At 36.4% G+C, this 16162-nt stretch overlaps 1 protein-coding gene across 7 annotated transcripts in view; it reads right to left on the bottom strand.

Annotated features, from left to right (window-relative positions):
• The window catches only part of MYO16 (myosin XVI), a 356972-nt gene that overhangs the window by 60624 nt on the left and 280186 nt on the right, over nucleotides 1–16162 (bottom strand). For all 7 annotated transcript variants that reach the window (XM_085215386.1, XM_085215393.1, XM_085215400.1 and 4 more), the window contains exon 28: nucleotides 2865–2964. In XM_085215386.1, coding sequence (XP_085071512.1) covers nucleotides 2865–2964 — 100 coding nt within the window. The remainder of the gene's footprint in view (nucleotides 1–2864; nucleotides 2965–16162) is intronic.

The raw sequence follows: 16162 nt of genomic DNA, 5'->3' as shown, positions 1-16162 counted from the left end.
GACTGCTTGTGCTCTAGATTTCTCTCACAGTATGCTAATGTTTGCAAGATAGTCATGCTGTTGGGATGGTAGGCTTTCTTTATCCAGTAAGTCACTGCATGACGATAAATGAGCAAATAATGTCGATTTCCTAATATAAAGACCTTAAGATGTTCTGGAGAGCAGCTCAAAATGCAGCAGCCAACACCCCCAATCAATTTGACTCTAAAGTTACTAGATATCATCTTGCTCCCGTCTCTTACATTAACAGCAAAAACTCTTGCTGACTTCTCCAGGGGGTTAAACAAGTCTATTATTTTCATTCTGTCTGGAACAGGAATGGCTTGTTTTGATTTACAGATCTGATTTTCTCTTACATCAGTAGCGCTTAAAAATCACAGCAAGTAGCTAAGCTTGTCATGATCGGGTATATATTTAAACGGAAAGAACAGTTCATCTAGGCTGCACAGAGAACTAGGATGCAAAAGCAGCCTTTCATTAGTAGCTCTGCATTTTTATAATTTCAGTAGTTAAGCGCATGGTTGAAAATACACTGTGTGTCAGCTTCAATTAAACAGCTCTTTTATTGTTCCAGTTTAGTTATCTCCAGCTCAGCTTACCCAAGTAATAGCAACATTTCATAAACCTATCAACACTTGTCTAATAAACACTTCCCTCTAACACAGAAGCTGCCGAATCAAGCACAAAACCCTGGCTAGCACAAAACACTAGAGCTAGTGCTTGCTCTAATGCTTGACTAACAGAGAGAAATAAACCAAAATCAGATTCTCATATTTGATCTTCTTCACTTGCCCTCAATTTTTAAAGAGGCCACAGTACTTAGAAGAAATCTTTTCTGTGAGTAGGGTTTGAATTTTGCTGTTCTGCAGGCTGATAAAACACTCTCCAAACACAAGTTATGTGAGAAAGGAAAGATAAATTGTCAAGCAGGAAATAAATACAAAAAATCAATTTCCTTTACTTTTTTTTGGGAACTCACTTCAGAACACTGATTTGCTTTTCCCTCCCCCTCAAGTTAATATGACTTCTCACAAAATGAGATAGTCAGGTACATTATCACAAGGAAGTTAAATAGCGTATCAGCTAGATCCATCCAGCTATAAAATCCAGATTTTTCCTTCTCCCCAACCCTTCTGTGGAGTTTATTGTCATGCTTATCCTGTGATGATGACACATAAGCAGGAGGTTGATTTCAGATGTGTGTTACTTTCTCCGAACCTTGATCATTCTCAGTATGGATATTTTAGCTATCTATTTTTGGTTGATTTATCAATCCAAATCTGCAACAACTCTTCAGGGAAGTGCAGCTAGCGGTAGTGAGGAAGACATTCTTTGACTTATTCATGAAGCCAAGCATCAAACAGCTTTTCAATCCCAGCAGTGAATTGTTTGCAGTAGTTACTGCTGGCAACAGTGGCTGAATAAACTGGTTATATATGTAAACCCATATCTCTTGGATGCTTTTTACTGATGTACTATAAAATGACTTTTTTCCTCTGGCTTTACTAGCTGAAATCACCCTGGGTTCCTAGTTCTTCTTTTCCTTACCTTTCTTCCCCTTCCTTCTCCCTGTCTCTTTTTTTTTTTTTTTCTCTTTTTTCTCTTTTTTTTAAGAGTCCCCTGCAGTAAAAGCATAGAGGAGATCACCCATGAAAATTGAAAACTGTATAGTCCACCTGCTTCTTAGTCACTGAGTGACAATGGTGTAAGTCTCACCCACAAGCACTCCTATTGCAATTAATTTACCAGCATCTCCTAAGAGTTTTGCTCCTTTCTCATAGCACTAAGTCCAACGCAATCCTTCTCCTTTATCAACAGTTGTTGAAACATTTTCTGTCCATCTTAATGCTTAAAGATTGCACATGGATTAGAAAATACGTTAACATGTTCCTCTAAACTACTACTCCAAAAGCATATATAAGCATCCTAGTGACTGGCCAGTCCCTAAACTCCACACCTGCCTCTGAAACTGGTCTGGATGGTGTCTTGTGGTATAAATGTCTGTGCTAGGCTTGGAAAAGACCTGAGCCTGAACTGACATTGCCTAGGAGAATGCGCTGCACTTTAAGTCACAGAAAGTTTCTTTTCCGTACATTAGCTTACACAGTGTGAAAGAGAACACCATTTTCTTTAGAAACTGCAAATGGTAAGGAATCAGTGATGCTAAATTACAAAGTTACCCTAAGAAGATGACAGACTACTCTGTCCAAATGAAGGTCACATCACAATCTTTATTCTGGTGAAGATTAACTGTAGTACAAATAGGCTGAGGAAATGGGATGGAAAGCTGAGAGCTTCTTATTCACTGTTTGGTGCTTGTCTTTTTGGTTTTTTTTTTGTTTGTTTGTTTGCTTGTTTTGTATCTGATGTACAGTGATCCTAATTAAACAGCTCTACCTGAGTCCAGGCACTGGAGCCTATGCAGGTATTGACAAGATGAAAAGTCTTAAGTAAATGTTTTGCATATTCCCTATTATCACAGCATTTAGTACAGCATTTATTATAGAATTTCACGTGAAGAAAATGTTTGTAGTTTGTTGTTTTTTTTTTAATAATTCAGGAATCATTCAAGCCTTAAAATGCATTCACCAGATACCTTTAAAAATCTGAATACAAATTTATAAAGTGTACATGTTTAATTGAACTCTTTTTCTTCCCACAAGAGTACACTGATTTTCTGACGCAATGATCACAGCTACTCATTTGCTAGAAAACTCAGAAAATCATCTTGATTCTACTCCAAAGCATATATTAAATGTCAAAAGAATATACTGTTGCAAAGGATCTGGTGGCTTGCCACAATGGATGTGACTCAGCCAGCTTGTTTAAAGAATGATATTTTAATTGCTTTGTAGATCACAAACCTGCCAGCCTTGTAATTTACACTGCTGGAGAACAAGACGACATCTCTCCTTGGCAGACAACTTCTTCTCTCCTGCTGCTGTATCAGCCAAATCTTTATACCTAGAAAAATCAGCAGAAGTAGAATTACTCTAATGTAGGCCTGGTTGACATTTTTGCAGACATTGTCAGTTCTCCTTTGACTTTCAACACTTTGATATCCAAACTGAGAGCTGAGGATTATGCTAAGGGTGAAGTAAACAAGGAGGACAACCACATTAAACCTTTCATATTATTAGACATGACACTGGTTAACAACGATGTGGAAGTGAGGCCTAAAGCTGAGATTTGCTTCCTGTCAGTTGTTTTGATGCCTCACTGAAAATCAGTACGAAAGATTGCAAAGCCTTACTGACTGATTTCATTGGTACTGAATTGGGCCACTGAAAGGGAGAAAGTACTTTTTTCAGTATGTGTTCCATGACATGGCTATTAAGAAGTAATTGAAAAGAAAGTGACAATAATAAAACTGTTTTCCATCAACCTAAAAAGAAAATTTTCTTCATTTTGAAGGATTTCAATGAAATGTCTTGTAGCAAAGAGACTGGAAGAACCTTGATCATTTACACTATTGGAAAGATCAAGAAAAGATTTAATTACAGCACCAGGGTACCTTCAAAGCATTTTAACACCTAGTGTTAAATGCTCTTTCATGTACCAGAGTAAAAGGAAACAATTTATACAAAGCCACATAATGTACAACATTCAAATTTTAATTTATTAAAACATACTCCTAGGGAAATTCATGAACTTTCCACATCTTGATGCCACATATTACTATCTGTTCTTGAAGGCATATCTCAGTCTAGATATAACTGGATGTAATGAACTGGAATGTTTTTTCATTACAAAAAGCCAATTTTGGAAAGGCAAATATGTCACTTATGATTAATCTACCAATGAAACAAGGTTACATTCTGAAGTTAGTGTGCCAGCTACATTTCCTAACATTTAATTTGTTTAGTACTTCAGCAGTTGAATAGACCCATAACTCTGGTACAACCCAGACTTGCTGTCCTGAGCCCACTCACACATACCATAGCAGGCAGAGCTGCAGGGCTGGAATGACTCCATGGACATCAGTGGTCCCAGAAGCCATAGCAATTCCAGAGCAATTTCCTCAGGCAAACCGCTGTGAAGTCAAATTGAACCTACATGTCTAGCGTCTTCGAGCTGCACAGAGTTCTTGTAGTCTGGAAATGCCAACTGGTTTGGTAGAAATCCTGCCTATCCTCTATGCCTAAGCCTACGCTAGTAAATGATATGTGAGAGGAATTGTTTCTCTGCCAAAGAAGTGTTTGGAAGAATGCTGGTTTGAAGGGGCCAAACTTCACCTGGGACCCTTCTAATTAGCCTAACATTTACAGTAGAAAACTGGGAACTCTAGTTTCTCAGTAGCTCAACCATGGTCACAAAGACATTTGCTTGATGGATTGTTATTAAGGCTGTAGCCCTCTTGTTTCCATACTGGCATCAACTGAATTTTCTTAGAAATCATGGATAATCACCAGTATTAGAGAAACAAAAACTGGAAAGCTCAGCAGCTGCTGACTGAAACAAAGATGATTATTTAGCAATGACTCAGAATCCACGATGAAAAAACTGTGAACATGGCTAGTCTGAAACTCACTGAAAAACCCAGAGAAAGATATTTTATTCCTGAAGCAGCATCAAATCAAAATTTAAAAGCCCGAAATTCTAAGTTTGGTTCAGATTTACTTTATAACCATCCAAATCATAGGACTCAAAAGGATAACCACTCTTCACAATTTGTATTATATAAAAGACCAGACAAAAATGGTCTACTGATTTTCCCCAATCTTAAAAATATCTGAAATTCCACTGCATCACCCTGAAAGTCCCATCACTGCTCACAGTTAACTTCTACCCATTAGAAAGGCTCCCAGTCAGAGGAGTGCAGCCTAGTGGTTGTGGCAGCAGAGAAAGAGCTAACTATCCAGTTCTGCCACAATCTTCCTTTGTGAACATAGGAAGCCATTTCGAAAATAATTTACCCCTCTCTAGGTTAGCTATTGAAAAGATGCATTCTGGTCTGAGTTAGTCACCTAATTCTCACAACAGGCTGCAAAGACAGGTACTTCCACCAGTGGCTTGCTGTGAGCATTCTAGGTATTTTTCTTAAAATGAGAAGAGATTGCCCTCTGGAGGCACTCTTCTCTGCTGACCATAGATGGACTCAGAAGAGAAGTCCAGGCTGAAGGCCGAAGTTTTCAGTATCTCCGTGGGTTCTCACCCTTAGGTCTACTTACCTGACCAACTGACTCATCTGCAGAGTGGGGACTAAGAGAACTTCCTTATTTCTCTTACCTGTATTTTTCAGATACATTGTCTATTAAGCACTTAGAATGAAAAAGTACCTTCAGGTTTGGTATTACCATCTGTCATCTCTGATCAATCAGTTTTATCTTGTCTAAGGCTATTTAAAAAAACAATACAAAACAAAACAAAACAAAAGCACCACAAAATTTGCAGGTATTTTTATATCTAGAATGATTTCCTGATTTTATTATTTTATTCTTTAGTGCTGACACCATGGAAGTAACGGAAAGGCTAAGCAAGGATGAGCCTTGTTGGTTGCAGCCCAAATTTGTCATAGACAAAAGTGAAGGTGTGATGATAAGCTTACTTGTTTTGGTGTTTTTTTTCCCATTTATTTAAACATAATTTTAAATTAGTTAAAGCATTAAAAATTTATTCACTTACCATTTAGGTACTTTTTATATTTAACTTTGTTAGTACCCTCAGTGTTAAAAACAAAGAAAAACAAAATTGATAATAAACTGTGATGTATAGGAAGAAATAAAACCTTAATCAACAACACTATTATCAGAACACAAAACGGTTCATCTTTAACATATCAGATAGTTTCTAATGTGAATGGAAGCCTGTGTTCCTGTGTAGACAAGATAATTTAATGTCCTGTTAAACTTAACGCTTTCATGATCTCAAAAATAGCAAAAAGAACTTACTGTTTGTCATACTTACTGTATCACAGAAAATGGTAATAAAAGTATGAATTTATGATGCAGGCTTGCACAGATAAATTTGAGTTATGTGCAAACACCGGGGCTTGCTTCTGGGGAAATGCAATCTTGAGAATCTTTGAAACCTTCCCTTACCAGAGAATTCTGCAACCAATGCAGCCCTAGTTCACTCAGGTGAATGAACAATCAAGTTAAATACCAGGCTTCATCTCACTGACAGATCATATATTTTGCCCCACATAAATAACACAGAGAATATTTGCAAGGCATCAGAGAGGATCCTGAGGGACACTGTGAGCTATCTTGCTAACAAAAAACTTAAGTCAGGTAAAATATACTTCAGCAAAACATCCACTGGTGAATTAGCTGTGCAGACTCTCTTAAGAGACAATAGAAGACACGATTTGGGATATCCTGTTGTAATTCTGATGCTTAAAATAGGTCAGATGAATTGAGTACTGTAAGACTGTTTCTTTCTACTGAGTATAAAGACAGCGTACACTCCCAACTCTAGCAAAGACATCTAATGTTAGACGGTATACTCCTTTCCTAGGCAAGTCAAGAAGCTGATAAAAAGTAAGATTTCATGGCCCAGTCATAGCAAACCGTCCACTAATGGATCCAAAACAAAATACAAACCAAGTAGATTTAAAGGATTATACTGAATCAGCACACCTCCACCACCATGCAAATACTAATGCAGTGTGCATTAGGAAATGCAAGACCTCTTTGCTTGTGCCCTCTTTCCATTTACAAGTTACCACCTGGGAGCTCTCCCCAGCTCCATCCTTTCAACAGGAAATCAGTGTGTGATTTCCTCACCTTTGTCCTTAACACCCTTCTCTCCCCAGTCTGTCATTTTTACACATCTAAATAGAAGAAAGACCTTAAGGCTAAACAGGCTGGCACTGTGAGCAAGGACTGCCTGGCTGGCACCCTCTGGTGTTTCAGAAGCTGTGCTCTGACCTCTTCTCTTTCACTTCTCATTGATGCTTTTTATCTGATCATTTTCTCCCTCACTTCCCTAAGTGCACAGCTGACAAGACTCAGCAGGCTGTTTTTTACCTGAGACAGAGTATTCCTGAGTTCAGGTTATGGCACAGTAACCCCCAGTAATGCTCTCAGGCTCAGCGCACTAATTGATTTACATGCAGTGTGAACAAACAGGCTGTGGGGCTGTACTCCCAGTTCTGTATGCACACCAAATCTTTAAGCGCTGGAATAAACACCACGCACTTGATTTCAATGGCACATCAACGTAATAGAAGATACTAATGGAAAGAACACTGCAAGAGCAAAGGGCACAAAAACAAGCAGCTCCAAATCAACAGCTTACATAAACCACATAGATGTCCTTGAACTGAAGCCTCAGAACTACTTTGTTTTATTTCTTTAGTATATGCTATTCTTTCTGTAAGGTCTTTCTAAATGACAAAGTCAGAGATACCTACCAACTGCAGTCTAATGTCCTCAGTCAGAGTATAACTTTTAATAACAGGTCTCAAATCCTTCCTGAAAGCAACTCCTTCTCTCCATGTCATTGTCTTGCTTCAAAAACAAAAACGACATATGGCAGGCACTGAAGCTGCCTTCTAGCAATTCTGACTAATGTCGTTTTAGGTATTAAATATCCAAACAGAGCTTACGCACAAAAAGAGTTGGTCCTGACGGTGCCGTTTATTGTATTGCAGTTTGCTCTTCTCTTTCTTGTGTTTACTACAATGTATCCTGTTTGCCAAGTTAAAATAGCATGATTCAGTAAGATCTATTCAAAAGGTAGCTAATAAAAGAAGGCAATCCAAATTAATCTGGATCATGTTAAAAGAAATGCATGTCATTGTCACCACAGAGGAATAAAAACAGGTTGCATTGTCACGCTGAATTCTCTTTCCTTCCTTTCTAAACTTCTTCTTTTCTTTCTTTGACAATCGGTAACAGCTTGATGTATTATTATGTCTGTGAAATATGTGAAAGGGATGGACTTTGTTTGCAATACTTGTCACTATATGCTCATAACTCAAGATCTTCAGTTTTGTTTGTTTGGACTTGAGGAAGATGGGGAGAGTGGGCTAGGCATGGTTTGTATTTGAAAAATCTATCAAGTAAGAGCTGAAATATCTAGAGGACCTATTTACTGCAGAGAGAGGGTAAATACAGGATGTCTGGAAATTTTTCTAGTGATAGAAATCTCATAAAGACAGTCACCAGTAAAGAATAGGATGGAATTTTGATTCATGTTATGTATGTACAAAGGATACACACTTGTTCCAGTTCTCTGTGTTATATCCCTTTTTTTTTTAATTAAAGGAAGTACCTAATTATTTTTGAAATATGAGTACAAGGGAAATTCCAGCTAATTAGAAAAGGTGAAATAGACTATTTTAGTTTCCAAGAAAAGAAAAGTTATTCAGCCAAATATCTGTACAATACACATATGCAAAAAGCTTGCTATCCAGCATGATTAACATATTAACATCCAAATCAGGATTCAAAATTTTGGCCAGAATAAATTGCGAATGGCATGAAGTGAAAGATAACTTTATAAAGAACAGAAATCAGTAGACAAAATAGGTTGCATTCGTAGCTTTTTTTGATAGAAGTATAAAAGGACTATAAGTTTCACCTCTATATGAAACAACCATTTTTGGATTGAGTCTGCTTCATGCATACTTACAGAGATAATCCAAATTGTGTGGACATGAAAATACATGCATGAAGTGCAATTTGCCTGACAGGTATGAAATGATGAAGAAGTATACATGGCAATACACCAAAACTTTACAGTAGGTGCCTACTGCACTAGTACAATAGTGTACAACAACCTGTAAAGCAACCCAGGACTAAATCACTAGATGTGAAGATCAATTACAACTAAGAAAGACATTAAAATTTAAGACATTCCAGAAAAAAATGCGAGCAGTTTTATTTTCTCTGGGTTAATCTGATAGACATTTGCAGACAGAAAGAAATCTAGAAAGCAATAGTGCTGCCAGTGACCTTACAGCAAACTGCCCAGTTACAATAGTTTAATTACAGAGTTTTTAATAATGCCACCACATACCAGAAACTTTTTAAGTGATGAGATATTCTGATTTCCTCCTTATGATTAAAATGATTAAAATTTCATTTCTTACATAATGGCAGAAAACCATGTATAACATGCTTTAACATGCCTATGGAAAAGGGAAAATATACTTAGGTGACACAAATGGTATGTAACTGAGACAAAATAGCAACATTAAGGACCAGGAAACAGAAATGGAAATGACTCAGAAAATCTGCAGGGCAACATTTTACAGTGACCTACATGTGGGTCAGCTATTTGTCTCACTGCTGAGTTTGGCTCAGCACAAACTTTTGACGGAGGATCTGGACAATGAAATCCACTGAATCAGAGTAACCTTGTGCAGGAAAAGTCCATCTGGAATATTTTAATTTAGACTAAATAATATATAAAATTAAAATCTCATATAAAAAAAAACTACTTTGTGATGGGTGACAGACAAGACTTACAAGAATTTTTTTAATTTCCTAAATGTTATGAGTTTTTTTTGCATTAGGTTTTGTCATCCTCAATCTTTTCTAGATGTCCAAACATAACTTTCTGGAGAGAAAAATAATGAAGATATATGTCTTAATCCTAGAATATTTATTCATATACTTCACGTAATTAAGCAAGGGTTTCCTCATCTCAGACAGCAGAATAATAAATAGAATGTTCAGCTCTTGAGATTAGTGGATTCAGCTATGCAAATGAAAAGTGAATTCACAACACCTGCTAAAGATTTGCATTACAATACTTCTGCATCATCTTACTTAAAGCTGACATTCCCATTCAATCTAGATAAAACAATGTAAAAATGTATCTATTTAAAGAAGTGGCAAAAACTGTACTGAATCAGAAATACACTAGCATCAAATAGACTATCATTCTTGTAACACAAACACCTTCAATTCTATACATGTTCACATTTACCTCCAGATATAAAAGCCTTCTCCACAGCTAACTTCCTTTTCATGCTGGGGCACTCCCTAGAAATGCACACAGCGCAGGAAAATGCTCCCCTGTATGTACAACATACTGACTACAGAACAAACTTAACATTATGAGACTCCTAATTTGATTTTGTATAACAGAGATGATACAATAGTGGTGTGTAATGAAACCAGTTTCCCTTCTCCACAGACACTGCCATGTGAAAACAGGGCACCAAAAACAAAAGTCCTGCAAAACTCAAACATCCAAATCGTAGAAAATCAAAAGCTATGCTCTTTCAAAAAAAAATCAAAATAAAAAATACAGAGATCAGAACAAAGGAATTTCTGGGAGCGGGAGTCTAAACATGACTGAACAGACTGGAAAATTTCTGCTGTTTCCTACCTCAGAGGAAAAACCTGCCCTGTGAGTCTGAACAACACCTGGCTGCCCATACTATAAGGAATCGTAAGATGACTTTTTTTAAGATCACAGCCCTACAAGACAAGGCCTTTGGTGATTACCAAAGTTTTGCACATATGTCTACCAGGAACTTCATGGCTGGACCTCACCAGCAGGCCAGCGTTGGGCAGGTCAGGATAGAAAGCCATTCTTCAAGGAGCACAGGACAAGGCCATGACTGCTGACAGACAGATCTGAACAGTCATGGATGTGATATTACAAGGGGAGACAAATTAAGAAAGAACTTTAAAATGGTCTTCCAAAAAGGACATGCTTGGGCCCGGCTCTTGTCTCAATTTTTGAAAGACTGAAAACCTGCAAATAGGTTGTGTAAAGCAAAATTAATCATGGCACAGATTTTTAAGGAAAAATACACAAGGCCTTTTCAGAAAAGTGATGTGACTGTGAGCTGCAATGTTGCGGCCAAACTAGGCTTGCACAGTTTCCCATTTGGTCTCCTGTTACCAGGGGGACTGCTTCTTCCTTGGCTCTCTGGTTGCCAAGAAAGCAATTCCAAGTCTATGTGGAAGTACACCGAGATAGAAACAGAATGCAAAATCAGAATTAAGGGAAATAGGAATAAAACTGATGTTCCATCTAGACGATTCTTTATTTCTTCTTTGCTTATTTTTTTCTCTTTTGTTGCAATCAAATAACAGAAACACACAAAGTCTTTCTGAGATGGTTTACTAGTAACTCAGAAGAGTTAAACTGAGATTGTGAGGAAGGTTTTGGAGGCCTTCTTAAACCATACAGGCAGAACAAATACTCTGAAAGATCATCACTACCTATATGTCTGCCGTGAGAGTTTCCCTTGTGCCCTCTGAACACCAGGAGAAGAATCACTCTGGGTAATGGGGATTCTTCTGGCTCACAATGTGTAACAATTAGACAAATTGTACTGCTGAAAAATCAACATTTACCAAGACATCTGAAGGTTGCTCCCTTGGGCTACTGTATCAGTACTAGAACAGATTCTGTTCTCATTTAGACAGTACACAGGGATAATTCTGCAATCAATGACATTAAATAAATGCAGCACTGGTCTAAGAAAAATAAAAACAAAAACAAAAAAAACCCCACAAACATCCACTGACTAATCTACATATCCCTTGCACTGGATTTTTTTTTTTGCTTTCAGATGTCTCCAGTATTAACCACTCACTATTATTCCGTCTGACTACGAAGTCTAGCTTCAGGAGGTCTCATTACAGATTCTTGTGCTGAAGATTAAATTGTAAAGAATATCAGGATGCAGTTAAGGAGAAAAAGGGTGCCATGAATATCTGAGTTGAGTGGAAAGAATTTAACAGCTGCAGAACCACAGAAAGAAAAAAACAGCAGGAGGGTCACCGTGGCTTCTGACCGTGGGGCAGTTGGACTGCATTTATACAAGCTCGATGAGCAGACAGAATCAGTCAAAAGCAACTAATTATATTTTCTAGGGACCAAAAGCACACAGTTATATTTAATTAATCAATGAATGCACAGAAGTGATTTTAAAGCTATATAGCAAAATTAATTTACCCATGTGACAATTTGCACCATAATTAGATAATTCAAAGTTCCTGCACAGTGCTATTAGCATAAACTAATGTGTTCAGAGTTACTTGCTCAAAATGTTTATTTTAAAGATAGCTGTTTGTATTAATTTAGTAGAGCTAACATTTTAATAGGTATTTCCTTAAAAGGCTTTCAACATATAAGGATTATTGAAGGGATTAGTGGTTGATAATATTTTCTTTTAACAGGTTTATTTCTGTGACAGGTATTTAAGTGAAGTTCTTACTACCATATATAAATCCAAGTCCATTATCTTTGTCATTAGAGGCTGTCAGCAAATTGTGAAGTACTCAAGAACTATTTTGATTGAAACAACAAAGTTCTGAAAACAGTTGACGTTATTTTTAACATTAACAATTAATGTCATAACAATTCATTGTTTTAGGTACAGAGATTTGGGGGTCCTCTTGGGATATGGCTCAAGCACCTTCAATATTCATATTTGCACTCAAATATAATTTTAGTTATTTTTATAATCCATTTTTTAGGTGGAACCTTCTACTGTGGTATTTTAGTATTCTGTGGAAGCATGATTAGAAACAGCAAGAGCTTTTAAATTCAGAGATGTAAAATACGCATAGGTATTATAAGGATAATTTAGAGGGTTATTTTATGATTTAATAGATGTTTAGTTAACTCTAAGGGATGAGAAATGTCAAATTCAGACAGTGGAAGCTGAATGTCAGTCCAGAGGTACCACGAGAGGAATATAATCTGGAAATGAAATAATAAACATTTTAAAAATCCACAAACATTTCTTTAAGTTAAAATAAAGAAAATGACTGGACCTGCCAGAACAGTTCAGCCACAATTGTGTTTGCTGGTGTCCTACATATTCATAGTTGCACAAGAAAATGAATCTAAATAGGAAAAAAAAAAAAAAAAAAAAAAAAGTGAAAAACACCCCTAGCATATGTACAGGAATGGAGAGAAAAAAAATAACTTAAGGTTCTCTTTGAAAAAACGTAAAAAATACGATGTGCTCTATTGCACAAAAAAAATAAACTCAATGTAGGAAGTTCCACTAAGATTTATACATTCCATACAATCTGACATACACATAAAACTGAAAGATTATTTAGATTGGACACCACACATTCAGAAGCTACAAACTGTCAGCCATAAAACTGACCATGTCACCTTTATTTTCCCTGTATCTGTGTATTTTATTACTAAGTTACATCCCACCACTCAGGGGACCCCTTTTTATGCCGGTCTTGCAGAACTCTAAGTACATGACAAATAATTCAGCTGAATTCACTGAAATGATGCCAGAATTTACATCCAATTACAATTGCTTTAAAAAATGAGGGCTGCATTACAAAGTTTAAAAGATGCCTGGAAAATGCTGAAATTTTTCCTTCTAAATAACGAACAAAGCTAGACATCTCAATTACCATTGAGAAGTCTGCTCAAATTTTTCTCTTATACTCATTTGTGTAATGTGTCAATGAGCCCCAGAAACACCAACTGTTTTGTGACTGTGACATGTCGCATCAGGACTGCTGTTCAGCATGTATAATACAGCTTATTCTGCGGCCAGGAGAACTGGTAGTACCATGGTTTAGCTTCAACAGCTGCTTCTGCTTTAACTTCAATATATTCTCTGTTTTTTCGCTCTCTCCTCGTAGGGCACATTTTCCAAGCCCTTTCCCTTGTTGCCCTTCTTTGGACCTGCTCCAGCACCTCAATGTCCTTTCTGTATTAAGGTGCCCAAAACTGAACACAGTACTCGAGGTGAGGCCTCATCAGTGCTGAGTCCAGGGGCAGGATGACTTCCCTAGTCCTGCTCACTACACCATTCCTGATACAAGCCAGGATGTCATTAGCCCTCTTGGCCACCTGGACACACTGCTGGCTCATATTCAGCCGACTGCCCATCAGTACACAATCAGTACACCATTTATATTATGAGTGTCAGATACTACTAATATCACACTGTACAATTCAAATGGCCTAAAACCTCTAACACAGTCCCAAATATGGATTCACATCTAGGCAAATCCCTACCTAATACACACCAACTCCACCTTATGCAGTTTGCCAGGAAGATCATCAGTGGACTCTCAGTTCTGGTCATCCCTTATAGTATAATCAATCTCTTACATCAGCAGGATTTAACAAGGGATTAATAATTTAGCATAATTCTGAGACTGCCATAAATTATTCCAAACTGTACTTCATTATCAGATAGGTGGGCAAAAAAGCACAAAGATGATACATTTAAATGCCCCCACTGAATTGCAGTTAGAAGCACAGTTTATTTGGGGTTAGGTTTGAGGACAAGGAATACTTATAAGAAATAAAGTAATAAAATAATACAACAGTAAATAATAAATAAAAATAAAACCTTTCTTTGTAGTGCAATTGGTGTTCGAACTTCACAGAAATATCTTTACAGAAGTATTAAGGTTTCAGATTTCTCCATTTCTTTGTGGACATATATTTTTGAAAGCCCAAGGCCAAAGTTTGTTTCTTACACTTAGGACATCAAATTTTTCATCCAGCTATACATGAATAAAATGAATCTCCTTCAAAAGACCTCCACATTTTTTAATACTTTAATACTTCTGCATAATTATTAAGGTAACTTCTATATAGAATTTGATGATTACCAAAACTGCCAAAAAGATCACAGCATTAAGCTTTGTTGATGACTTTCATTCTTCACTAGAAATTAGTCATTACCATTTTTATGAATTTGTGTTAAAAGCACTCTCAAATTGATGACTTCAAAATACTTCATTTACTCATCTTTTCTTGCATTAAAAAAAAAAAAAAGACAAACAAAAATGCTCATCCTATTAATTCTATCAATCAGAAATACAGCTTCCAGTTCCAGGTCCAAAGCTGCAATCTGCACAATACTGATACCTGCTTGGTATAAATTGGTACAGTGATACCAACTTATATCTACTTTAATGCAATTCTGCTTTTTAACAGCAGTAGACTATACCTTGTTCTCATTGCAAGCATTTAAGTTAACATGGTGCATACCAATGCATTGTTCTATAACAAAATTGATTGATATTACTGTATAGCAAACAATAAAGCTAAAAAGGCCACTCAGTGTGATGACCTACCAGTAGATTGCAAAGTGGGCATTATTTCTAATGCCCTGCTTAACCTTTATAACTTGTTCACAAGCCTCTGAAATGATTTGCTGCATTTTTTTTAATTCACAAGTGGTCATTATATTGCACCCTCCAGAGGAAAAAAAAGACAGAGAGAAAGAACTGAACATCACAATGCTTCCAAACAAAGAGAATTCAGATTTGCAAAGATAAATCCTACAAAAAATCCACAAACATAAACAATACTTTGGTGCAGTGCTGCATCAGTCAACATTACAAATTTGATCAAAAGTTTGCAATAGTTATTCCTAATGGCTTTACGCCATTTGCAGAAGGACAAACGTTACTAGACAAATGCAATGACATTGCCATGAACTTAAGCTTTCATGTTAAAAAAAGGCTTCTCTTCAGAATAATCTCTCAGCAAAGTTGGCTGTCTGGATGAGTTAGCGACCATTACGTTCTCTGAAGTCATTCTGGATCTTGTGCTAGTCCACATTTTGGTATCAATGAAGCTGCCTTGAATAGAACTTCTTAAATGTAACCTCTGCAAACTTCATACTTAAAATGAAGAAAACCTGTAATTAGAACAGGTTTTAAAAATACTTTTTTCACTCACTGCTAATATTACTGTAAGAAATCTAATATCATTGTGTTCCATATGTTCTTTCCAAATATTTCTAATTAAGATAGATGTTTTGCCATCTATTTTAAAGTTACTTTAAAAGAAAAAAAAATAAAAACAAACAACTAGAATGTTAACACTTATTAACATTCTATTTTCAAAGCATTATGTTCTTTAAGAATTTTTGGGTTTTTTTTAATTGATTCCACGTGGATTATATGTTATAACTTAGATATTCAACATATTCTGTACAAGCAAAAAAAAAAAAAGAGTAGCCAAATTTAAAAAAAAAAAAAAAGGAAGAGGAAGAAGGTCTAGTATTATGTCTCCAAACTTTGACATAACTCCGTCTTCCCAGTTAGAATAAGCAACTGTTATAAGCTACATGACTGCATGTGCATAGGTGCAACTGAAGATTATATTGACTCAATTTAAACCATTTTAATAAAACACCTAGAAATGGTGAATCATACTATTCTATAGATTGATCTCTTCTGTAAGAGATGTCTTTACATGCAGCCAGTTGGCTCTCCTTGACAGCATGAAATTTTCTGTC

Source organism: Meleagris gallopavo, chromosome 1 (assembly GCF_905368555.1).
Source record: "Meleagris gallopavo chromosome 1, MGAL_WU_HG_1.1, whole genome shotgun sequence".
NCBI classification, from domain to species: domain Eukaryota; kingdom Metazoa; phylum Chordata; class Aves; order Galliformes; family Phasianidae; genus Meleagris; species Meleagris gallopavo.
This window is presented reverse-complemented; position numbering and strand designations above follow the sequence as displayed.